General features: G+C 34.7%; 1 protein-coding gene across 3 annotated transcripts in view; it reads right to left on the reverse strand.

Annotated features, from left to right (window-relative positions):
* Positions 1 to 5,496: 5,496 nt before the first annotated feature.
* Positions 5,497 to 27,280, reverse strand: part of GPC5 (glypican 5) — a 519,876-nt gene continuing 498,092 nt past the window's right edge. Inside the window, exon 8 of one of the 3 annotated variants that reach the window (XM_032442041.1) lies at positions 5,497 to 6,020. In XM_032442041.1, coding sequence (XP_032297932.1) covers positions 5,860 to 6,020 — 161 coding nt within the window. In that variant the 3' untranslated portion in view covers positions 5,497 to 5,859. The remainder of the gene's footprint in view (positions 6,021 to 27,280) is intronic. The other 2 variants (XM_032442040.1, XM_032442039.1) reach the window with 2 other exon arrangements.

Raw genomic sequence — 27,280 nt, forward strand, 5'->3', positions numbered from 1 at the left:
ATGCATCAGTTCAGTTTTACACACAGGTGGTACAAAGCCAAGCTCTGCTCGCATTTATATCTGTGGAATTCAGTACTTACATAAATGTATAAAAGAAGAACTCGGCACAAGCACTGCTTAGCAGACCTACTGATGCTCTGTCAATGCAAATACATGACAAGCAAGATTTATTCCTCAGGATCATGTTGCCCTTTTGTCAGTGATCTGGTATCACATATATTGTTTTATGTGATTAAACCTCTGATCTTTTGAGAAAGAAGAAATGTAAAAGATAAGTGTAAAAGATAAGTATATTAGAAATGCTTCTGTCTACCAAAAAACAGGAATGTCAACAGGCTAGAAATATGTTTTTACCAGCCAATACAAAGGAACTGCCTGTGCTGCCTATGTAAAGTAAATAGGAACTAAACAGGAAAGAACGTTTTCCAAATACACAGTACCAGTTCCCTACAGATATATGTATAAGGGACAAAGAAAGAGAAGTGACTCAGGCTAAGATATTCTATGCATATTTTAGGCAGTATGTTTTAACCAGTTGATTAGAAATAGATCTGTTAAAGTCACTCATGTGTGGAATATATGTGAATAAAATCAGACATAAGTTTGATATATATATATATATAATGCTAATATCCTGATTTAGATCACAGATAGATACTGAAAGAAGAATTTGAGGAGTAACTGTACAAGCAATTTTTTTTTCCATTTGTGGTTATGCTAATGAAAATCAAGGTTAAAATGTTTTGATGTGCCTAATACTGAGTTTATTTGCTAAAAATGTGCCATTGCTTGTCAAGATGCAAAGTGAATTGGATCAAGGAGATCCTTTGTGTACCTGATCTGTTTCACTACATGGTTCTGTAAACTCTTCACAAGCATGAATGGGAGGGTGTGGCACTAAGAGAAACTGAAAATTCAGAAACTGTAATTGAGAAAAACTTATTTATGACTTCCAGTCAAGTCTAACAATTGAGCTAGAATGCCTGACAGACTTGGAGGTAAACAGCTGTGAGACTGAAATTAGACATGCACAGCAGGTGATCTTAGCATAGACCTGTGCACTCTAAGGAGTGATGAGATAAATTGATCAAGTCCTTCCAGCAACTGAAGCTCTGCACATTCTTCATTGTGAACTGATAAAAGAGCTTTATGGGGTGCCAGGTATATGATATCTAGAATTCCACATCTGCAAGTTAAAGTATAGAGTAAATGATAAAATTTCGAACAGCCAGAGGTGCAGATTTTTTGTGTTAGAATTTTTGTTGTGCATCACCAGGAAGGAAGAACTGGGGGCTAGAAAATTATTAATAACTTGCTGAGATTTCTAGGGGCACAATCCTTTTTTTTTTTTGTCTTTTTTGTTGTTTTTTTTTTTAAATATATATATCATCCCTATTATTATTACCTGTGAGTCAGAACACATAGAAAACAGCATAATTTGCTGAATGAGATTCACGTTTTCACAATTCTTCCAGATTAGAATTTAGCTTTAAAAAGTGTAAGTAGAATTAACATAACTATTTAATTTAATAGATATTTATAAGATGATGAAAATATATAAAAATATGAACTATGAAAATATTAAGTCTAATCTGAAATCTTAGGTAGGTAGATCTAAAACCTTCTATAATCTGAACAGGAATGTTATCTGAAGAAACATATAAAATTACAGATGAAGAGAAATTAACATTTTATGTCTCTCTCCAGCCTGTTACATGCTCATTTTTTACTAGTCATTGAAGGAACAGGTGATACTTGTTTCCTAAGGGAATAAATGCTTTTTATTCTGTTTCACCGAACACACTTAGGAAAGCTGTCACATTAAAATGTTTATTTCAATTGCTAGGACATTAGTTATGAGAAAAACTGTACTTCAGTACTTTGCTGTCTGGCACAAGATACATTTAAACATATAGGTACATATAAATAATTTCTTTTTTAAAAAAGGGATTTTTCGGGAAAAAATATCTCAATCTTACCAAATAAAATTATTAAGGATTTTTGAAATGATGTATTTTTATAATTATTCTTATATTCTACTAGTTGTCTTGGTCTGTTTGTTAGTTTGTTTTCCAAATAACTGAACTTTCCTTTAAGAAATTATTCCTTATAAGTGTCTCACCTTCTGCTTTGCTATTTTTTACTTTACTGATACCAGACGCACAACTTTATTAGTGATATTCATTTCAGTTTTAGTATAAACACATTTGAATGCTGAGTGGTTGAGTATGTTAAGTACAGAACTGATATTTTTATCCACATCAATTGTATATGAAATATATTCAGTGCAACCCCAATAACCTTATTCAACAAAAGTTTTCTCAGATACAGAGAAGTTTCAGACTGTTAAATTGGCTGAGAGGAAATAAAAAAAGCTCTCAGAGCAACCTAGACCCAAGTGACATTTCTCAGGTCACCCAAGGAACTCAGCAGTTGCTCTGTGCTACTTGTGTGACCTTTCTGTTGGGAATAGCCTCTGAATCCCAAGAAAGACTAGCTTACATCTGTACTGTGTGCTGTCTACTATTTTGTAATATGAGAGATCTTTTAACTATTGTCTTTTCATTATGTCCAGTTTAGTTTTTTTTTTATTATTATTATTTATTTTCACTTCTTGGTTTCCATGTTATACTTTTCATTTTTCTACTCATTGCTTACCAATGACTATTCTTCATTTTATAGTTGTCTCTAATGCAGACTGTGTTTTTCAGGTATTTCTTTTGTTTTTTGCCCATTTGTTTATGCGTTTGGTTTGTAGCTGCCAAGCTTGGAGCTACAACCATGCTATGACAGGCTCTTGCACAGTTGTCTCCCTTGCAAGGTAATCTTGAGAAGCATCAACAAACAGCCTTGGTTTCCTGTGAGGCAAGTTCTCTACAATGTGTTAAGTATAATGGCAGAAATGTGATAGAGCTTGGATTACCAATCTAGGCAACGATATAGTGTGTGGTGGTGCCTAGAGATGAATGGGATAATAGAAGAGTTGGGACAGTGGGGTCATTTAGGGAATTTCACATTTACCTCAGTTGTACTCCTATCAGCTGTGGAAGTAGTCCCAAAATCTAGACTGTCTATGTTTTTTTCTGGAAAGGAAAGACATAGTTTTCCACTCCAGAAGGAACCTTAGCAAATATTTTGTATAAGTGCATTGTAGGAAATAGGGGGAACAATCTGTGAACAAACTGAGAAGTAATACGATGTAGTAACTAATATGTGAAGAGGCCTTAGGATCTACTTGATATCATTATTTGAAAACAAGGCTTGTGTTTCTAAGTTGCTATAGAAAGAACTGTGATATATGACTATCGTATCCTGTCAGTAGATACTTGTACGACAAAATAAAGTGAAAAATGGAAACGAAGTCCTTTGGAATATAAATCTAATTCTGAGTAATAGGTATTAGAATTTTGACTCTAGATAATGAATATCCTATTCAAAGTTGTATTCCATTTCCCTTGATGGGACTGGTACTCATCACTGTTAAATAATAATAATAATAATAATAATAATAATAATAATAATAATAATAATAATAATAATAAAGTGCAGGCCTAGAAAGATCACTGATCTGAGGTGGTATGAAAGGGGAAAAGTATGAAATCAAATTTTTTTTTCTTTAAATTACCAGTGTCATAATTTCAGCATATGCTGAGGTGACAACTGAATTTGGAAGATTTATTTACAAAACCTGCAAAAGAAAATATATATATATATATTTCCTCAAATAAAGCATGGAAAACATGCTTACTTTTTTGTATTATTTTCTTTTGGCTTTAGTTTTATACAGGACTATAAAGGAGAAATAACTGCAAAATTTTCTAAAATACTTTCTAGTTAAAATGACACAGGACTTAGTCATGGTAGCATAATCAAATCTTTTAGCAGTAGTATATGATGTACTATTAGTACTGTGGAACATTTTAACTTACTTATAAAGTGTAAGAACATGAGGGGGAATTCATATTCTGATTCAGATTTGTATTCATTTGTCACCATGTCAGACAGGTATCTCAGTTCCCAGTATTACTGATGGAGACCTGATGTATGATTCATTGACCCACACATAATTGTCTAAATCTTTTGGGGATTTAAGGTACTCAAGACTATCCCACCTAGCCAATAGCTGCCAAACCAGACAGCTTCCTTTTAAGGAAGCCTCTGGAATTTCATATTAATCATATATGTCAGTTTTAAATATATCCAAGGATGCCTTGGGTGTTTGGAGAAATCTCAGTTGCAATGGATCAGACACTTTTGGTAAGGTGAATTCCTTTCTTAGGTGCCTGCTTTATTATGTAGGCATATGGAATGGAATATTTTAGCACAGCATTGAATCCAAGCCTTCCTATTATCTGCAGATAGAATGTAATTATATGTATTTCTGCATATATAGTGATTAATATATATATGTTTTTTCCTGTGTTAGAAAAGTAATCCCTACCAAAAGCAGATGAGTTTACACTCTGGGTTGTTTTGTTTCATTTTCCTTTTTGGAGAAAGAGAGTAAGGCAAATTTTCAGTTTTACAGGTTTCTTACTTGAAAATGGGAGTGTAAACATAAAAATCATAAAGTGCATAAAACTCATGTGGAGACCAGTTGCTCTTGGTTTATCCAGGAGTTGGACATCTTCAGTAATGAGACAGACAGTGCAAAAGATTGTACTGTCAGCAAGTTCTCACAGAAAATACAGAAATGGGAAGAGTGGCTGACATAACAAATAGTTGTTGCCATTCATAAGAACCTTGACAGGATGAGGAAATCTCCTGATAAAAACTTAATGAAGCTCAACAAAAGGGGATGATAGTCCCTATCCAGGGATGAATAACCCATGTGATTGTGTATGCTGATGCTGACTGTCTGGAAAGCAGCTTTATTAAGAAGGACTTGGGAAAATAAGTTGGATATAACATAACAATGTGGCCTGGCAGCAAAAACAACCAAAAGCCTCCTTCACTGAATTATGAAAAGTGTTGCTAGCAGGTCAAAGAAGGTGATCTCTACTGAGCACTGAAGAGTCTACATCTGCAGTGCTATATCCAGATTTGTGTTTCCCAGGGGAAGAGAGGCATGGGTATACCAGAGTGAGCTCTGCAATGAATCACTAAGATTTTTAAAAGATAGAAATGTTTTTCATACAAGGAGAGGCTGAGGGAGCTGGGACTGTTCAGGATGAAGAGCCTTAGAGTGTTCTTAACAGCATGTATAAATACCTGAATGGGAGGTGCTACGAAAATGGGCCAGACTTCTCAGTGGTGCTTAGTGACAGGACAAGAGGCAATGGACAAAGCTGAAATGTATTAGGTAACATTTAAATGTAAAACAACTTAAAAAAAAAAAAAAAAAAAAAAAGCAAAACTTTTTTGCTATGATGGTTCAAGCAATGGAGCAAATGCGTCAAAAGTACTGTAGAATCTCCATTTTCAGAGACATTTAAGTACCAACTAAATGCTGTTCTTGAGCAGAATCTCTAAAAAAACAAACAAACAACAAAAAAACCCCCACAAAAAAAACCAAACTTCTAGATTTTTCCCCAGATTGTCTTTATTGCTCCCTTTCACAATTTTGTGTATCTGTCATTCTGTGATCTTTTTGTAGAATTTGCTTTTAAGAGAAAGACTTTCATAGTCAACTTGTTTTTGACATAAAATATTGTTAAAGGAAGCATATTGTTTATGATGACACATGTAAAAAACATACAAAAAATATTACACAAACAACTTTGTTAATATCCAAGCCTAACATCAGATAAGCTGATGTTGCACACTATGTTGTACATATTAATAATCCTTTATTCCAGAATTGTGAATGGGGATAAACAAATGACAGTAAGACACACATAACAAGACAGAGCAAAACAGTTACCAGAGACTGAGAAACAACATCACCAAACTAATCAGCATAAGTGTCATATAATCCAGTTTTGTTGTACAGCCTGCTCCAGTTGTATGTAAAGTGTTGGCATTGAGGGTTTGATGGATTTGCTTTATGTCACTGAGGTTCGTCTTATCTGGTATCCCTGCTGAGACAAATAAGAAAATACAGTGTGATGCATGCCTTGTCAGTTCTGGCAAAATGTTACAGCTAGAAAATGTGTGTATATCCTCAGTACATGTACTGTCACTGCTTGGCTTCTGATTCTCATGCTACTGCCAAATTAAAAATCCTTTATGATTGCATCTACGAAGACACAGTAAAGTATACAACTATTCATCACTGAAAGTAATTCAAAGGTCCACCAGCTATGAACAAAGATTTTCTTATAAAAAAAATATCTCAACAAACTTTTTCAGACTGAAATGAGCAATTTTGCAAGTCACACAGCAATCTTCTACTTACATATTTCTTGGGTTTGAAGGGATAATAAAATAATTTCACATGAAAATGCATTTATCTGGATCACAATATTATTCCAAATTAACATATACATATGCAGAGAATACAGCAGAGTATGTTTGTTGCTATATAAAAACCTCCTTTTTTGTACAATTTGCCTAACTTCAAATAGGATTTTTTTAACCAGTTTCTAGGCTGAATAGTTTTACTTTTTTGGACCAGGATAAAAAATTATCCAACTCAAAAGAGAGCTTTATATGAAATAAGAACATAATCACCTGTTTTATTTCTTTTACCTGGTTAAATGATCAAAACCCAAAAGTCTTAGAGGCACATTTAGATTTGGATGCTTTATCAGGTCCTTTCATTTGCTGTTCATACTTATAGATTGTGCTATCTGATATAATAATTTGTGGCATGCCACTATCAATCAAAATTAACAAGTCCAAAGTCGGCCTTATTACATGCAACAAATATTGACATTGCAATTACACTGAGACTGAAAAAGTATTCATATAAAGCAACATCAATATTTATGTAATTAGGTCAATACATATATAATTCAGTAGGTAAACTCTACAATTGGAATGAAGCTCATCACTACTGAGCCAACACTGAATTTACAGTTTAAGTTTTTTTGTTCATTGTTTAGGTACTTCTTTCCTTTGTATCATTTGTAAAGATGAGTAAACTAGGAAACATTTGCTGTTTTTGTTTTTGGGCTGTGATGAACTACATTTTACTTATGGTGTTGTTCTCTTTGTTAAGCTAATTTCACAGAAGCTACATAGGATCATCATTTTTGATAGGAAAAACTTTCATTGCTTGAGTTATAAGTACTCTTTTTTTCTAAAGGCAGCTTGAAAGCTGCTCTTTGTGAATCTGCTGTATGTACTCAAATATCCTTCCTGTAGCTTTGAAAAAATACATTAAAGGAAGAGTCAGTTAAAGTCAATCATGTTGCCTGAAGAAACTGCTAGAATGAATTTATCTTCTTTGCAGCGGTACTCAGACAGGAGAATAGACTGCTATTTTGTGGATTTATCGATCCAGTGCTCTTACCTGGAAATTGGTAAAATTAGCTATTTGAGTACAATGCAAGTGGAAACACAAGGAGAAAGAGAAACAATAAAGGCTGGCAAGGAGAGAAGAAATTTTTCCTTATCATGCACATTTATAGCAGCCTGTCTAGAAAAAGATGAGGCACTCAGTAGTGCTTCGCTGAATGGATGTTTGGTGGATCACCAGAGTTTAAAAAAAAAAAAAAAAAAAAAAAAGTTCAAAAAAAAAAAAAGTTATTTTCCAAGGCAATGTTGGAAGTAGAACCAAAATATTTTTTTATCACATACTTTCATCTCATAATTTATTTTTTTTTTAAATCTTTATCTAATAAATAATTTAATTCCTAGGCTATTCTTATTTAAATAATAGTAACTATTATTTGATATTAGAAACTGGAATTATGTTAAAGAAAATGTATTTAAGTTTCCCAAATCTTTTAAATGGTGTATAATAAATGTCTTTTTAATATCAAAAACATACTAGAGATAATATTTTGACTGGAAAATGGTGGAATTCAGAAACTTCAGCTACAATTCAGAGTTTCCACTGAACAAAAACTGGAACTGTAGCAGAGCAAAAGATATTGGGAATTAAAATCCAAGTGTAAGGTTCTTGTGACCCTGCGTATATCTGTTTCCAGCATTAACTATGAAATAGTTAGTGGCTGCAGTTTTAAATTTTGTCCTAGTCTGTTTTAGAAAAGATTAATCAGCAAAATAATTGCACCAATGGTGGCATATAGTGCAGTGTCTTATTATAGTGTAACACCAACAGTATTTCTTCAGCATCTTTTCTTCATAAGGTTCTTCAGCATCTTTTAAAGATATTTAAAGCTGTGAAAGCTGTGAGAGCTAATCTGCACCATTCTCCCAAATAACTGGACCAACAATACAATAATATAGAACAGACTATAACTTTGATTTTTAAAAGTTAAAGACATGGAAGATTTTCAGTTGAAATGGAGTTTTTCTATTGAGATTGTCAAAATATTCCAGAAGTTGGCTATGACATTTGAACAGTAGAAGCTTGCCTACCAAGGCCCCATGCTGGGATTTCAAATGTTTTAAACTTTTGAAAGATTTTAAAAAAGAACAAACCTTAATAATGGCTTAGCTTGAAGTGTAGCTTGAATAAAACAAACAAATAAAACACAACAAAAGATGCCTTTTGGTAACAAGTAATACAGAAGAAGGAACACACATTACTGTTCTTTGACTGGATAGATTCAGAAGAGGTGAAAAGTGATGTAAGAGATATCTGAGAATTAAGCCAGAAATTAACACAGTGGAAGATGTGTCTCTTTTAATTTTCCTTAGCTTCCATTTACTAGAGAAGAAATAATTAACAGATGATATAAAAAGGCTAAAAAAAGGCTAAAAAAATTTTTTTTTTTTTTTTTTTTTTTTCCCAATGAAGNCCCAATGAAGGTTTGTTGGGTTTTAGGCTTTGATTTTAAAGAAAAATAAATTATCTAGCAGTGCACATCAGTTTGCCGTATCTGAATAATAAATCAGTTTACTCAGCTGAACAATTTGAGATTGTTTTTCAGTCTAGCTCTGTTTGCTTCAAGGTTCACGAGAAAAGGGCAAAAGGAGTAAAAATGATTCATTTAGATGAATAAAGGCTTCTAGTTTATGGAATCTACTGTTATGAGGGCTGCTCCAAAAGTAATGACTCCTATTTTATTATGCTGGACCACGACATCAGAAATAGATTTTGGTGGTATGGCAGTAGAACAAGCATGTACCACTGGCAGCATGGGGCCCAGCACAGTACAGCCCACCCACTGACCCTGGTGGCTCTTCCCCACAGAGTGACGCCAGGCACTTACCTATCACTCGGCTACAACCTACAACAATAACCTACAACGGCTACAACACAGTGTTAACTGGAACCAGGTCACAGTGAGGGCAGTGCTGACTCAAATTATGTCAAAAAACTGTATGCATTTTGGTACACTGGCTAAAAACAATACTCTGAAGAATGAAGTGTATACAACTGTGCTTTCCAGTTTGATAAAGAAGTTTGAGAATGGATTTCAAGACTGCAAAAAAACATCATTATATATTTGCAACAACACTTTCAGTTTTTGTAAGTACATTACCTACAAATTTTCAAATGGAATGTATAGAGTTACAATTAGATATTCAACTCAAAAATCTGAAAATGTTTCTTTACCAGAATTTCATAAGACCTCTCTTGCCAGAGAAAAATATCCTTCACAGTTGCGCCTTATTTATGCCATCGATTACAAAGAATTGAAACTTCTTTCATTGAAAAAGAATGTGTTAGTTTCACAAAAACAAGGTAAAATATCCCATTAGTTTTATGTTTTTGTTCCTCTCCTTTTTTAATACTTTAGGGAAAATATTAAAAGTTAAAATGTTTTGTTACTTACATATTTAAGATACTGCATATATGTTCTGAAAGTTATGTCTTCTATTTTGTTACATTTGCCCATGTTTTCAGAGGCAAATGGTGGTGGTATGGTAACAGAGACTGAACCTGCTAATATCCAATTACATTTTGTTGCTGTGAGACCAATGGCAGCAGATGAGCAGACTGACAAATGGCGTCTGACATGGAAGGATATACAAAGGTGTAATTGTATCCCCTTATGAGGAAATAATAGCACCCAGTGACATTCACTGACTCTTGCTGAATGTTTATAGAGACTAAAGAGTAAATATGAGCACAGTGAGGCAGTGTATGGTGATTTTCAGCAGTGGTGACAGTGACAGTGTGTCCCCTCTGCTGGTATACATACTGATGAGAGTAGCATGCAAACTCTTGTTCACTGCAGGTGAAAAATACACAGCTAATGGTGATAAGTATGTTGAAAAAGACTTTTGTAGCTGAGAGTTTGTCCAATCAAATATTGTTATTTTGCACTTTGCATTGGTTGTACTTTCCATGGAAATAAATAGGAGGCATTACTTTTGGAGCAAACTATGTACATGGTCATTTATATACTTCTTATCCCTATCAATTAAATTAATGAATTAGCATAGAAAATAGGGTTTTTGGAAACTAAAATTATATGCTGTAATTATTATTATTATTTTCATTTCTTTTCCCATTGTATCATTCTATGAGGTCTGAATCCCAACAGGTCACAAGCTACTGTAAGGTGAAAACAAAGATTCGAAACCAAAATGCATAGATTTTTCCATAACAGTAAAGTCTTTATTTTACTATTTGAATCTGTCTGTGATCATTGCTTGATTCTTTAGAAGTGGGAGAAACACTGATATAACGTATAATTTAGATAACCAGACCATTGGGACCCCTTACCTTCTTGTATTCAGTGATTAATGTGTGCCCTGGAGCGTAGGGGATGTGTATTTATAATCCTTATGAAATAGAGTGAATTGTTTTCTTAATTCTCATAAATTCATGCTACTTTCTCTAAAGCCATTTTTCCTTATGTGAGAAGAAAGAAAACCAAAACCAATGAAAAGCCAAAAAAAATACTCACACTGAAAATGTACTTACATCTTCGCAATAGCATGAGATCATTTTAAATATGAAGACCAGGTAATTTAAAAAAGCAATATAGCTTATTTAAAACTGCAGGTGAACTCATGTTTTGGCAGGTCAGAATTTCATCTCCTTTGCTTTAGTGGATATAAGAGTCAGTCCATGTTAGAAATACTGGGCTTATGTGGGGGCACCATCCCTAATGTCATAAAAGGTAGTTGATGTTATGTTGATGTTAAGGTGGTGAATTCAAGAAGGTAATGGCAGATAGTACTTAAGACATTATTCATTCCACATTTTTTGTGTATATGCCTGTGTGTGTGAGTGTATTTTTGCAGTCTATATTACAGATACTGAGCGTATTGCACTTGGCGTACACCTGCCCACCCAAAAGAAGCTTATTTCTTACAAAACCCTGCAAGACTATGTCCTGGTTTCAGCTGGTAGAGCATTGATATTTTTCTTCATAGTATCAGGTGTGATGGCCTATTTTGGCTCATACAGTCTTGTCAGCTAGGGCTGGGGAGGGGGGGGAGGGGGGGGGGCACAAGGAGATGGAAGGAGAGAGAATCTGAACAACTAACCTAAGATGACCAAAGATATCATATGACATCAACTGAAAAAAAAATTAAAAACTGCTGGGAGCTGAGTGGGACAGGGATGGGAGTTATGTCCACAGGTCAGAGACTGGTTGATCATTGTCTAGCAGGTGGTGAGCTTGTGCATCACTTGGCTTTTAAATGTGCAATTATTATTATTACTAATTTCCATTTATCTTCCCTTTCTATCTTAGTAAATAGTTTCTCAACCCATGAGTTCTACACTGTTTTTTCCCCGCTTCTCTCTCTCAGCCCACTGGGAGGGGAGTGTGAGTGAATGATTCTGTGATGCTTAGCTACCTGCTGAGTTAAACCACAGCAGAATGTTCTGGATATACTGGTGTATTTTTCAGTGGCATTTGGCAGTTCTGTATAGACAACTGAATCCTGTTCTGCATTAATATTACTTATTGCAGCTCCCTCTATACTGGACATAGAGACATTAGTAAACACCAAAGAAAGAAATGGAGTACTCAGATGTAGATATTTCATGGTTTCAGCATTAAGTTTGCCTGATGTTAAAGGGTAGGATGAAGAACTTCCATATTGACATTAAAATATTGAATCAGATTCCAGTGTTTTCAACTATTTCTGAGGACATGGAACTCCATGAAGAGTTTCCTTCTGAAGTACAAAAAGGGTTACTGTAGCTGTATTTACACAGCTAAATGCACATCCCAGAAGGAGATCATTGAGACAAGGTGGTGCTGAATGGTCTATGACTAACATGCTCAGTAATAGCAACACACAGAAGAAAATGCTGAGCAAACCTCCACTACACACTGCAGTGTCCTGCATCACTTCTCAGACACACAAAGTGGTCTTCTTGGCTCAAAGATCCAGTTAGTATTTTGTTTGTTTTAGCTTAAAGTACCTGAGGGGAAAACTTACAAAGTGGTGTTTTTGTAAAACAAATCTGAAGGAGTATATTACAGTCTTTGGGATATAGTATCCAGGCATGGAAAAATGGTTTGAAAATGAAAAGGCTGTTGTTGAAGGACTTGGTAAGGTAGAGAAATCCAAACCTTTGCCTCTCTTGTTTGAATTGCCTTCTGGAAGCAGACCTTGGAAAGAATTATCCAAAGAACTTGAAGCTTGTTTTGGAGGCATAGAGATGTTTTTTTCTAGCACTAAACCTTACATGAACTAGCACTTATACAATGTGGACTTATACATGAGACAACTCAGAAGCTAAGTTACTTGGCAGTATAGACACAACCAGTGAAATCACTGAAATTCAGAGAATTACTTATCATCATAGGAAGGTTCTGTACTTGCATAGGAATTCTAGCAGCAATTTTTTAATATCCTCATACATTTCACCTCTATCACTGAACAATCATTTCTTTCGGTGAAATGGGTTTTCATGGCTGTTCCCAAGGAGAGTATCTCAGAAACCTTTTTCAGATCCCAAGTCAAGACCATAAGAATGAATACTAAAGGACTAAACCTTATCTGTGTGCAGCAATGTAAGTTGGAAAAGCGAGGTGATCCTTGCTTAGGAGCCAAGAAAACAGAAAATTTACATCAAACTGGCCTTCACATGGGGATATATCATCAATGAATTGGATTTCTGTTTCCATATATCAAGTATGATGATAATCATTACATTTTCATCCCCCTTAAAGTAATCTGTCTTTATCTTGTCTACCAAGTGACAGAAATTTCATCATTTTCCTAAGGGAAACTGCCCGTATAATGTAGTACTCATAACAAGGTGCAGGTAAGACTTCAAAAAAACATATCACAATAAGCAATTTCCAGTTTTTGCTCTATATCCTAAAAAAAATCTTTTCCAGTCTAATCATTTCTATAATTTTCTGATTTTATAAACATAGACATTGTTCTGCAGAAGATTTCTCAAGTTTTTGGTATTTAATCAGAGAAAATAATTTGATCAAAAATCCTTCTCCTTGATTTTATATGTTTTAATTATCATTGTAACAGCATATACAAGCAACAATTAAAAATGCTCAGAGAATATCAAGACACAAGTATTATCATTGACAAAGAAATGCTATTACAGTCATTGTTAGAAAGCATTTAAGACATCTGTCTAATAGCATCAGCTAAGAGAATTCTTCATGGTTTATCATACACTAAGAAATGAATGTAATGGTTGGACTAGATAATCTTCTAGGTCTTTTCCAACCCTGATAATTCTGTGATTCTGTGAATGCAACATATCAAGTTTAACTGTGCTTGCTTTATAAAATTCTGTACATCAAGAGAAAGATCGTAACCAATGATCTTACTGTAAGTCATTTGGACTATAAGATCAGCAGACATTAAGTCTCTGGTCTAGTATTTGGAAGCCTTCATTTTAAGTTAACAGTGACACATTATATATTTATGAACTCAGTCTTTCCACTTATGAGTTAATGCAGCACAAATAAATGATGTCACAAACTAAAACATATCCATTTCTTTTGCATTCTTAAGATTCATAAGTGGATTGCATTATTTTTTGCAAAGATTAATTTCTATTTTTTGGCTTGTAGGCCTGTTTTAGCAGACAACTTAGTATTATATAACTGGAATACTTGCTTTTGTTTTGGATACAGAGTATAAAAATTAACTGTATTTTTCCTCTGAGGGAGAAAGAGACACAATAACCTTCCTTGTCTCTAAAGCTATTACCTTCTGTCCCAGTTGTCTCTAAATCCATGTTCTTTATAACATATGCTCATTATAACTTCAGTGTTACTGCATGCTGGAATCAGCATTGTCAATAATGCCAGTTTTAGGTGAAGAAATCCAATTTTCAATCTTTTTATCTATTGAATAACCTCTATCATGAACCTAAGCAAAAGCTTCATAATCAGTACAAAACGATAATAGGGCTAACAGCTTGTAAATCAAACTAGGTAGAAGTTATAAATTTTTTGTGCCTTGAATTTTCATCTTATCAGTGCTGTTTTCTATCCTTTGAGTCAGGCGTCTCATATAGATTACTGTTCTTCAAAATAATTTACCCACATGCTTCCTTTTTAATATCTTCCAGTTTGCTCTAGAAGGCTTATTATCAATTTTGATCTGCAAAAAATCTACCATCTAGAACAAAGAGATGAAGTTGTACTGAAGCTTGTGAAAACAATACAAAAACAAGAAAGTTTGGGTTGTAGCAGAATGTTGCTACTAAGGCTCATTAAGAAAGTGAAAAGATTTTATATAGTTTTTACCTTTCATATTCCAGAGATTTATGATCTAATTGTACTATAGCAGCTCATTTTCTTACTGTTTGTCTGGATGCTCTTTTTAACATGAAGGTATAAAGCACTCCTTTTCCAGAAGTGAAATATGAACTAAATACATTTACATTGTTAAAGTAATGAAGTAACTTCAGCAATTTGTTCTGATCAGTCCATCCAGAATGCCAGTAATTTCACTATCTTATAAAGGTAACATAGCCTGTGGATTGGATTAATTAATCACACTAATTCTTATAACTTAAACTGTCCTCCTTCAATTTTGCTGTAAAGCACATTTAGTACAATTTCCACAATTTAAGGCATGGTGCTTTCAGCTATTTTCTCATGTCTACCAGGTGCAAAAGTATAAACCCACATGTTGTAGCATGCAAAATCCCCACAGTGAACAAATAAGTAGGGCTGAGTGATCAGATCTGTGGTTATTCTTGTTGAGGTAGTTTTATTGCATCTTAAGTTAACTTATAGAAATACTTCATTGTATGATCAGAGAAGTACTGGCAAGAGAAAAAAAAAATGTTTTAAAGTTATTATCTGGAAAAGGACTTAAGGTGTCAGCTAACTATAACATCATAAAGCACTCAGAAACAGACTGGGAAATTTATATAATCTACTGCTGATTTCTGACCTGAGACCACTACCAGCAAAAAAGGAAGTGTGGAGTGAAGAACACTGATGTCCCTGTTTCTATTCCCTGCATATAAACAAAAGGACAGATTTTCTAATTGTAAACAAGAAATAAAAACAGGTAATATCCTTAGTCACTGATTTATTTTCCTTCTTGGGACAACTTTTGTTTCCCCATGTTAAAAATGTTGCATATGTCTCAAAAGAGTCTAGTTCTGGGTGTCCTCCAAAACAATATTTTCTAATTGGATTATTAGGATGGAATGGCAAGGGAGGAGAAGAGGAGGGGAGGGGAGGAGGGGAGGGAAGGAGGGGAGGGGAGAAGGGGAGGAAAAGAGAGGAGAGGAAGGGAAGGGAAGGGAAGGGAAGGGAAGGGAAGGGAAGGGAAGGGAAGGGAAGGGAAGGGAAGGGAAGGGAAAGGGGGAAAGAATGGGAGGGGTGGGGAGGAGAGGAGGGGAGGAGAGAGGAGAGGTTGTTGAGAGGTACTAAAAGTGTACTAAAGCCATTTCCAATGGGGCATAAGTTGAATTGAAACACTATCTGTGAAAAGTAATGTGATTTTTTTTTTATTTTATTTTTTTTAAAGTGCATGCGTGTGTGTGTGCGTGCATGTGTGAGAGACAGAGAGAGAGAATATATTGTGGAGTCATATTCTGTGTACTTTCTTTCCATTTCAGGAAACCACATCCTTACGCTGACCACTCTCTGTCCTTTAAGCATAAGAAATATTCTTCTTGAAACCGAGTATTTACACAGGAAGATTACCTCCAACAGAATTCTGTTTTCTTTTGAAGCATCATCACTTTTTCAAGTGATGACAGGAGGAGAGACAGTAACAGAATGATTTGGGCAGAGAACGAGTTTTATCATAGAAAGAAGCATTAGGGTAAACATTCTCAGTTCCCAAGGAGCACAGTAAAGCTAGCTTTGCAAGAAGCCTATACACAAAAGCTTGTGAATGTATGCCTGACAACAAAACAATTTGCACCTCTGTCCCTCAAGCATGTATCCCAGAGGTATTTAGGTATTTAGCACAGCTGATGTATCTTGGTGATTAGTAGACAGGCAGGAGACATCAACAACCTCTCTAAATCAATGACAGGTCTTTCTCTTCATGAACTCACATTGACTATGCCTGATAAAAGGTTTTGTTTTGTTTTGTTTTGTTTTTTTTGTTTTTTTGTTTTTTTTTAAGAGCATTTGACTAACACTCAAGATAGTCTTCTGAATAACTTTTCCAGGTACTGAGATTAGACTAACAGATCTGCAACTTCGTGGATCTTCTCCTGTGATATTCTTGTAAATTGGTCTGACACTAGCTAGTTTCCAGTCATTAAAGACTATAGCCTTCTTCCAGCAAATGACAGCTGAATAAGCATAGAACTGCTTCACAGACCACCAGAGATTCAGTTTTCATCCTGACTCCCAGATTTGTGATTTTATGGAGTTGTTAGAAGCCATGAATTCACTGGCATAATGTTGAGGGTCTGTTTATGATGTAGAAAGCCAACTGTATCAGTTTCTAGTAATATGGTGAGTACTGAAGCAAACTGTCTGCTTATGCCAATTGAAGTCTTCCCTTTTGAGGGACTCCAAATGGGAGATCTGGAGGAAATTGTCATTTGTGCAGTGCAGAAGATTAGAGTGCCTAAAGTAAAATAAGGAGGAATTAAACTGACAAACTAGATGTACTGTTTGAATATGAGATCTGTTGAACGGGCTTATGAAAGTGACTAAATATAAAATAAAATACTTAAAAAAAAAAAAAAGAAAAGAAAAGAAAGAAAGAAAGAAAGAAAGAAAGAAAGAAAGAAAGAAAGAAAGAAAGAAAGAAAGAAAGAAAGAAAGAAAGAAAAAAAGAAAAAAAAGGCTAGCTCTTGTGTGATATATATATATGTTATATGTTATATGTTATATGTTATATGTTATATATATATTCTCTTACACACAGAATGTTAAAGTAACTTGCCTACTTGAAAGCATTTCATTTTGGAATTACATCCAAGTTGGATAGATTCTTATTTTACTACTGATAGATGTTTTTAAAGCTTTACAAAAAATGAGCACCTGGACATGGCCTGTGCACCTCAGAGTCCTACACTGACTTGCTGACTCCACTCAGTGGGCAGAACAATATCCTAACAGAAGATGCTAGCCTATTTGACAAAACCCTCTCTAATTTCTCATATTTATGCATACCAGAAGAAGATTTAAATGGGCTGTTAAGCCAAATATGTGCTGATATTCTTACTGAAATGTGTACATGCTACTTGATCCAATTATGTCATGATTATTTTTAATCAATTTAGGCCATATCAATTTAATCAATTTAGACCATAACATATCTTTATATGACATGAAAATCAGGTGCAGCTATGGCAAATAGTATAGTGATCCTTGCTTGAATAATCATTTTTTTAATATGGAAACCTATTCCTTTTTCCAGTATAAAGTATTTGAGTTTAGCAATGTAGATTTCTACAAACATTGTGTTGTATATACCACTTTGAAACAGAGTGTTGTAAGCAAAAGTAAATAAAATATATCATGATTATTTCCAGCATAATAAGTAATTTGATCACTACTACAAAACATTACAGTCTTCCTTAACATTAAAAACAAAACAACAAAAAAAAACAAAACAAAACAAACAAACAAAAGAACCAGAAACAAACAAACAAAAAAAAACAAACAACAAAAAACAACACATCATCATCATCATCAACAACAACAAAACAACCTAAATTGCTTTTAAAATAATTCTGGCCTTTCTTGAAATAAATAATTCCTGAAGAATTGAGTATGTGCAGAAATATATGTAAAATTTGCTTCTTGTTGAATATTATCTGTGACAAATTTAGTACTAATAAAGTTTCTTATCAAAGAGGGGGGGAAAAAAAAAAAAAGAAGTGTTGCATTCATAATGTTTGAAAACATTGAATGGATATGCACACAAACAGAAGAAAATACTCAGATTGCTCTAAAAATAATTACTCCTATTTATTTCCATGGAAACTACAATAGCTACAAAAAGCATGAAAACAATATTGGATAGAGTTAATTCTTGGCTACAAAACACTGTTTTTCAACATAGTCATCACCATTAGCTTTGCATTTTCAACAACAGTGAGCAAGACCTTTGGCTTGGTGCTTAAAGACTTTAAGACAGAAGGGAAGAAAATGAAAACTCTTTTGAAAATAGTATGCCATTGTAGTTCATATATCCCAACAGAGAAATCATTCCTTCATAGTTCCTGTAATAAATGTTGGCAAACATTCATTCAGCTGTCCATAATAATTTCAAGACCCTTTTTTAAAGAACTTACTTTTTTTTTCACATTTTATTTTTTTGTACCACAGTTCTTACTTAAGAACAATCTTTTCCTCCTATTATGCTCTACATACATATATTACCACAATGGATCTCTCTCTCTCGCTCTCTTTATTTTATTTTCCAAACTACTTTCAGTTCTAGAGCTTTATAACATCTGAAAATTTAATAACAATGTTCCTTATTCCACTATCTTGAGAGAAAAATGTTAGTAAGCCTTGGACAGACTTCTGCAATACCACACAATAAATATCTTTGCAGTCTAGAAGTAAGCCACGGTTAATTCTTTCCTAAAATAGTTTTCCATTTTTTTTTTAAAAATTATTATTATTATTTTATTTTTAAAAAATTCTTGTTGTAACTGCTTAGTTACAGTATTTCCTTTCACTATAAGACTGCCACATGAGAATTTTAGAAGCCATTCCAAAATATATATTGTAAACTCTACTTCTCCTCCATCCACAAGATGCATTAAAATATAACGGACGTTTAGCTGGAGTTTCTGCCCATATCTATATTGTTGCTGATATCAGAGTGATAGAGTTCCGTGTTTCTGGAAACTCATGCTTCCTGGTGGTATTTAATGGAACTCTAAATTTTAACACTATTTGCTATAGCAAAAGTTAATTGAAAGTACAGTCTATTTCCTTGAGTTAAAAGCAATTTAGTGGTACAGAGCACTGGAATCACAGAATCACAGAATTGTAGGGGTTGGAAGGGACCTCTAGAGATCATCGAGTCCAGTCCCCTTCATTCACTTCATATTCAGTTTTGGATTGCAACTAACTGGAGTATTCTTTATAAAATACTTTAAAATATTGCTTTTGGTATATTACATGCTTTTCTAAGCAGTGAAAAAGTTTGGTTTTGTAGAGTACTGAAAGTAATTTTTGCTGACATTAGGTTAGTACTGCTATTCTAAGGATTCATTACCATTTATATTAAAAGTACTCCATGATCCAGAGGGTCTCTTCCAACCTGAGCAATTCTATGACTCTATGGTTCCATGTGGTTGCTGAGCCACTCTTCCTCATATTTGAAAATCAGGCTGTTAGGCGAAGTTCCCAGGGAAAAAAGGAAACATCTCAACCCATTAATAATAAAGGGAGGAAGGAGGACCTGGGTAACTACAGGCCAGTGAGTCCCACCTCTGTGCCTGGAAAAATCATGGAACAGAGCCTCCTAGAAGATGTGTTAAAGCACAAGAGGGATGAGCAGGTGATCTGAGTCAGCCAACATGGCTTTACCAAGGGAAGGTCATGGCTGACCAATCTGGTGACCTTCTATGATGGAGTGATGACACCTGGTGGACAAAGGGAATGTGACTAATGTCATCTTTCTGGACATGTGCAAGGCCTTTGACATGGGCCCCTACCACAGCCTTATATCTAAATTGGAGAGATATGGATGTGGGGGGTGTACAGTTCAGTAGATGAGGAATTGGTTGGAAGACCTTAGACAGAAGGTTGTGTTGAATGGCACTATGTCCAGGTGGAGGCCTCCACCTGGCCTCATGATGTTCAACACAGTGAAGTACAAGGTTTTGCACATGAATCAGAGTAATCCCAGATATGAATGCACAGACTGGAAGAGCTCTTTGAGAATAGCCTTGTGGAGAAGAACCTGGGGGTCCTGGTGAATAAAAAACTGAATATGAGCCAGCAGTGTGCTCTTGCAGCTCAGAAAGCAACTTGCAGCTCAGATATGCTGGGCTCCATCAGAAGAGGGGAGGCTTGAAGTGAGAGGGAGGTGATTGTTTCTCTATTCAGCCCTCATGAGACCCCAGCTTGAGTACTGTGCCCAGGTCTGGGTCCCCCAGTAAAGGAAATTTGTGGAGCTGCTGGAGAGAATCCTCACTGTAGCCTTACAGTATTTTATATAAAACAAAGGGAATGGTTTTAAGCTCAAGGAGGGAAGGTTTAGACTGAATGTGAAGGGGAAGCTCTATACAGAGAGAGTGGTGAGGTGCTGGAACAGGTTGCCTGGAGAGGCTGTGGATGCCCTGTCTCTGGAGGTTTTCAAGGCAAGGTAGGGTGGTGCCCTGGGACACCTGGTCTAGAACCAGATCTGGAGGTTATTGGCTCTGCCTACTGGTGGGCTGGAACTTTATGATCCTTGGGGGGTCCCTTCCAACCAATTCTATGACTTTGTGTATTTTACATCCTGTTAAGTCATTTAACTTCATCGTCTTGGAAAATTCCTAAAAAAAACTTGCTTCTTTTAAGGCAAAGTCTGAATTATTTTATCATTCAGTACAATGTAATATTCTGCCTATGAAGTGGATCCTATCTGGTCTTAACTGCATCAATTCCTGTGGCTTCCTTACAATGAGGAGTAGAGGGGAGAGTGTTGATCTCTTCTCTCTTTTCACCAGTGAACCCATGGGAATGAAATGAAGCTGTGTTTGGGGCTGGGGCTGAAGTTGCAGTTTAGGGAAATGTTCTTCATCAGATTGTGGTCATGCACTGGAACAGGCTCTCCAGGGAAGTGGCCTTGGCATTGAATTTGCCAGGATTAAAGAGACATCTGAACAACTTTCTCAAACACTGGTCTGATGTTCTGGTGGTCCAATGTGGAGCCAGGAGTTCAGCCTGGTGATCTTCATGGATTCCTGCAAAGTCAGGATGTTCTTTGATTCTATCATTCAGTGTATAATAGTTTTCCAAATACATTCTTATTCATCATGATTCAAAGATTTTACACATCCATTTACATCATTAGTCACAGTGACATTTCATGCTGAAAAGCATCTGGAAGGAGCCAGAGTATGTTTTCTGTCCTTTAATTAGCTATTCATACTTCTGCTATCATGCCACCATGCATCTGACATTGTAATCCAGTATAATAAAATAGAAGGCATTACTTTTGGAGCAGCCTTCCTAGATTCTCTGTATTGCAAAACATTATTGAAAGCAGAGGCATATCTACTTGTATAATTTTTATTATCAGTGATTAACTCTCCAGATACAAACTACATTTTTGTGGATTTCTTTGCACGTGGACTATAGCAGCTTAAATATAGGAGACGGATTTTTGAAAAATACAATTCTTGCTCCACACAGGTGGTTTATAAATAGGCAACAGAAAATATTACGCCTTTAGTCCATCAAAATCCTTAGAAAGCACAGTTGTGCATTGTTACAAAATTAGAATTATTAGGACTGGTTTAATTCTGAATGGGGAAATAAATAAATAAATAAATAAATCCGTTCACTTTTGTACTCCGTGAACTGCAACATAAGTAAACCAGATTTTATTTATTTATTTATTTATTTTTAATAGAAAATTCAATAGAAATGTATTACAGATGTATTCTATTCTGATCACAGAATACCACAATAACAGTGCGGCATGTAAAAGTATTGTAAGCCCAGAGTTGTTCACATTAGGAACAGTTAGACAAACTGATGTAAAAATACATTGTAAACAGAGAAATGAAGAAACATAGACCTAAACGATTATACATTCCCAGGGAGCACGTTTTTAGATGACGTATCTGGATTATAAGTAAATACTTTAGGAGAGTATGCAGGTAGTTAAACTTAATGCCTTGCAGCACACACAAGATCAAAATGACTTAATGGCTGAAACAGAATTTTTTTCATTTTGGATCTGTTAATCTAAAATGAAATGTGCAGATTGAAATCACGTTGATCTGGAATTAGTACTTACTAGCAACACTTCAACATTATTTGTTCAACTGAAATATCTGATTATATGAATCAGGCATGAGTGTTCATAAACAGGATATCTTGACCTAGAAAGCTTGTTTTGAACAGACTCATTAAGGTCATTTTTAATTTTTGGAATACTTATTATATTTACTATTTTGAAAACTGGAAACAAAGTGGACATTTCAAATACTTAATGTTTACTATCATCAAATTATTGTTTACTCACTTTGCCACATTTTATTGATCATTTATAATTTGCAATTGATAGTGATCCTTCAAAGCCACAAAAAATTAAAGACAAAATTTGAATTATTACTATAATGAGACATCATTTATGTCAGGAAATGCTTTTGTAAAGTGAATTTATAAGTTCTAAAGAAATAAATTCCTAAAAATAAACTTCACTAACTGAGGACTGACAAATACTTATCTGGAACACTATACTTAGAACCGTCATAGCATAATCTGTGTGCTGGAAATTCTGTACTGAAACTCTTTACAGTGCTTCTCAATTCAGATGACATTTTCAAAGTGTTCCTCTGTGCAAATACTTTTCCCAGATATATATGGTACCTCTGGGACTGAAGGTGATTTTTACTGGTTCTTTATTGGAGTTAAGAACCTGAGAAACAAATCACTGAAATGAGTTATCTTCCTCTATACTTGTCATGTTACTGCCCTATATCTTTGACTATTTTTAAAGAAATCTTTTTTAAATACTTCATGGTCTAAGTCTTCCATTACAGTACTAAAACTACATCTAGGCTGTACTCAGCATTTTTTTCCCTGTAGAACAAATATGATGGAAAAAAGTCTACCCAAATCTGCATCTCCTAGACAAAAATTTCAGACTGTGTAACAAAAAGTATTACTTGATTTTTCACAGGTTCTACTTCATATGCTGATTGTCTCAGCATGGAAGTGAGAAGCAATCTGGCCCAAGTGTTATGAAAGAATTGATTCAAATTGAAAGTAAGGGTGATCATTTGGCATTACAAATGTGTAAACAAATATATATTTGTTTTGGAGTAACCAGGTCCATTTTCGGATAGTTTGCAGTAGAAAGAATGAACCATCTTCCTTATTTAAAACAACAACAGCAACAACAACAACAAACAGAACGAAAAGAAACAAACCTACTATTGTCTAGATTAGGCATGCTGGTATAGAATTAAAAATGAATATTAAAGATAGAGTATGTTGCAAGTGAGCAAAATTTTCATGATTACCTAGTTTATTCATGCTCACAGCAGTTGGTTTAATTATGGTTAACCCCATACTGTTTCAACATTTTCCTCATAGAGAAACAGTTAAAGTCATATTGTCTCTACAATTTTCCATGACATCTGAGAGACTGAAAACTCAGAAACTGTAGTGCAGTGGTCACTCTACATGCAAAGAAAGCCAAGGAAAACAAAGCATGTGCCAGCAAGTCTACCATAAGTTTTATTATATCCCCTTCTGCATCTACTAATGTTGGCAAGGCTGAGTTTACAAGGTCAGTGATTTATTGTCTGCCTCCAAGCATGAAGTGTGAAAATAATGATACTTTAGCAAGGCTTTTTCTCACAAGTTATATATATAAACATTACTCTCTGGTGAAGTGTGCTTACATTTCCCCGAAAAATTTTAACTTTTCTGTAGGGCAGAAATTCAGTACATTTACAATTTCTTAAAGCATGTGTTTAGTCACAGATATATAGTAGATACATTTTTGTGGCAGGATATATACTTTCAGTTTCTGTCTTTTGTGACTACTGAAAAATTAGTATTAACTTTCAAAATTATTGATTACAAAGACTTTTCTGTGTACAATGTAGGATTCTCCACACCCGTATTTATTGAATTATCTTATATGCTCTGGAAATAAACAAACAAACAAAAAACAAAACACTACAATTAAGAAATGTATAGTCTTATTATAGGAATAAGTTACAGACTAATCATGAGTTTTTTTATAAATGATTTTATATATTAAATACTTCACTATTTTGCCTATTTCTTTGCCCATAGAAATAATTATTCTCCACTATATTAAATGGTCTATTTTATTTTTCTAATACACATAGAAATATTATGTGTAGAGATTTTAGAGGCACAGACTGATATCTCTGTATGTGTGTTACTGTATCTCAGTATGTGTGTTGCTGTATTTCAGTGCTACAAAAGTATAACTTTGACAATTCTTAACAGATACTAAACAAAACTATTGAAAAAAAACAGTTAAAATAATTTTAAATAGTTAAATTTAAAAACAGATTTTAGCATTCTTTTCTTAAAGTATTTTTATTTTTAGAAAATCTTTTTAACAAACCAAAATAATGCTAAAATTAGCACTTTTAATTGAGAGATTCAATGTAATTAAGAAATGTCATATCGTTGTGTACTTTTTTACCCTGTATTAACTCTAGTAGGGATAATGAACTTCTCACATTACCTAATGTAACTCAAAGTGAGTTTTTCATTCATTGCCAAACTGTAATGTAATTACTGTTGATGGAAACTTTACAGCACAAGTATTTTAGTATTTCAGTATTTCAGAACTTTTTTTTTTTTTTTTTTTAAATGACCCCTTCATCTACAGACTGAGATTAATATCAAGAGCTAAACCTAGAGCAAATATGACACATGAAGAATTCTCAGCTTTCTGGGCAAAGAGCCTTGCTGTGAACCTGCCAAAATACTGCTTTGTGAAAAATAAAACTTTTTTTTTCAAGTATATATATATATATATATATATATATATTTAAAAAATCCATATTAAATAGATTTCCTAGTTCTTTGCCAAAAAAAATGTAGTTTTAATTCTGAGTTGTAAATTTACATAGGTTGCTCAGAAAATAATGCCTCCTATTTATTTCCACAGAAACTAAAACAGACACAAACAGCACAATAGCGCTGAATCCAGAATCCAGAAGAATCACCCATTTGATATCCTAAAAGATCAACGTTTTCACTCACTGAGAGAGCTGCATCTTGTACTTTTTCTTTAACAAGGAATCCACAAGTCATCACACCACAGATTGCCATTTTGCCTCCAGCTTGTAATGGTGATGTCTTGCCACTGATGGTGATGCAATCCAGAATAATGTCACCTTCCTCCTCGCATTGGTGCAATAGGATATGACAGACTTGCATGTGGTGTTTTTTTGTTTCTGTGTGAGCATTTTTGAAAACCACGTGAAACAAAGTTTATGATATTTTCCACTGTCATGGTTTTCTACTTTTTACTATTGGTATTCCACATCATGACATCATGTGGAGCACAGAGAATAAGAACTACATGTCCCAGAGGACCTCAGAGAAGAAGAAAATATGTCATGGAAGTGATACTTGCTCTCTCTCTCACTGCCTGGCAGTGGGTGTGGGTGTGCTTGCAGGCCGTGCACCTTCAACTTCATATCAGGATTCTCAGTCTTTGGAAAACTCTCTCTCTCTCTTATTTTACTTGATTTATTAGCTTCAGTTTCAATTAGATTGTATTATATTGTGTTACCTTGCATTTCAATATCATATTTGGTAAAATAAGTTTTGCTCCTTAGATCATTGCTGCTTCTCTGTTTGTTTCCTTGAGCCCAGCTCCCATCTCCCTACACCTTTCCCTTTTTCCCTTCTGAGGTATGGGAGGCCTACTGCTCCTTGCCATGGACATAGATGGATCTAGATAACTCCGTCTCATTCACCACTGTTTCCAATGTGTTGAAGATTTCCAACTCTGTACATGGTTCCCTGATAGTAATCTGCCAAGTCACATGGATGAAATGCATGGATTTTGTGCTGTTACTGTTGTTTGTCTTTCACACTGCTGTCAACACTGCAGAATAACATCACTCACTGCCTCACTGTGCTGATACCCACTGTTTGATCTCAGTTCAGAAAGTATCAATGAATATCAAGCAAGTTATACTTGACTGGAAGGAAGATATGCTCTCAAAAGTCCCTTTGTGTAAAAACAATTAGACTATAGAGCAGAAATTTGGGTATTTAGGAAGAACACAAAAGAATCTAGTGCTTCCTGTAACAAGCTGGTAATCAGAGTAAGAGTCCATCCCTACTACAAGAATTTCAAAAGCTAGAGATGGATGAGCAGCCTAAAAGTTCAAAACTTCAGACCTTCAAAGATATCCTGAATGATGAAATCAACTGTTCATAGAGACTCTGGAAAATGAGGCATTATCTATGTGATTTCTGGGAAGCAAGAATGGTTTCAGCCTCCCACACTCATAAGTCCATGGAATGGGTAATTCCTGCATTTTCGTGCACTGCCAGCACAGTGCATTTCCAGCACAGCACATTCAGCCCAATATGGGACTTACTGTTGCATTTGTTTGTTTGCATTTTTTTTTTTTTTTTTTTTCCCCTGGAAGGCCAACTCTATCCTGGGCTGCATTAAAAATGTGGTGGCCAGCAGGGAGAGGGAAGTGACTGTCCCCCTCTACTCAGCTCTTGTGAAGCCCCATGTGGAGTACTGTGTCCAGGCCTGGGGACTTCAGCACAAGAAAGACACAGAACTCTTAGAATGGAATGGATCCAAAGGATGGTCACTAAAATGATCAGAGGACTGGAGAACCTCTCTTACAAAGGAAGGTTGTGGGTACTGGCTTTGTTTAGCTTGGATAAGAGAAAGCTCCAAAGTAATTTATAAGAAGCAAAATGTTTCTAAATTTCTTTAACATCTGACTATCAGACTCAGGATCTTCCTGTGAGAACGTACAATTCTGTTGATTATCTATCCTCTTCAGATTTCTGCTTTTATTTGCTTCGTAGATTGTGCATGACCATATGAAAACTGTCCCTTTTATATACATATGGAAGAGTGTACAATGGTACTGAATTTATGATGTTTAATAAAAAACAAACAAACAAAAAAAACCTATTCTCTATCATATCATTTTAATTTATAATTTTGGAATGCACTTTGGTTATATTTTTTCTGTGCTTTTTGTTTACAGTTAGTTACAACA

The sequence above is a fragment of the Coturnix japonica genome, chromosome 1 (genome assembly GCF_001577835.2).
Source record: "Coturnix japonica isolate 7356 chromosome 1, Coturnix japonica 2.1, whole genome shotgun sequence".
NCBI lineage: Eukaryota > Metazoa > Chordata > Aves > Galliformes > Phasianidae > Coturnix > Coturnix japonica.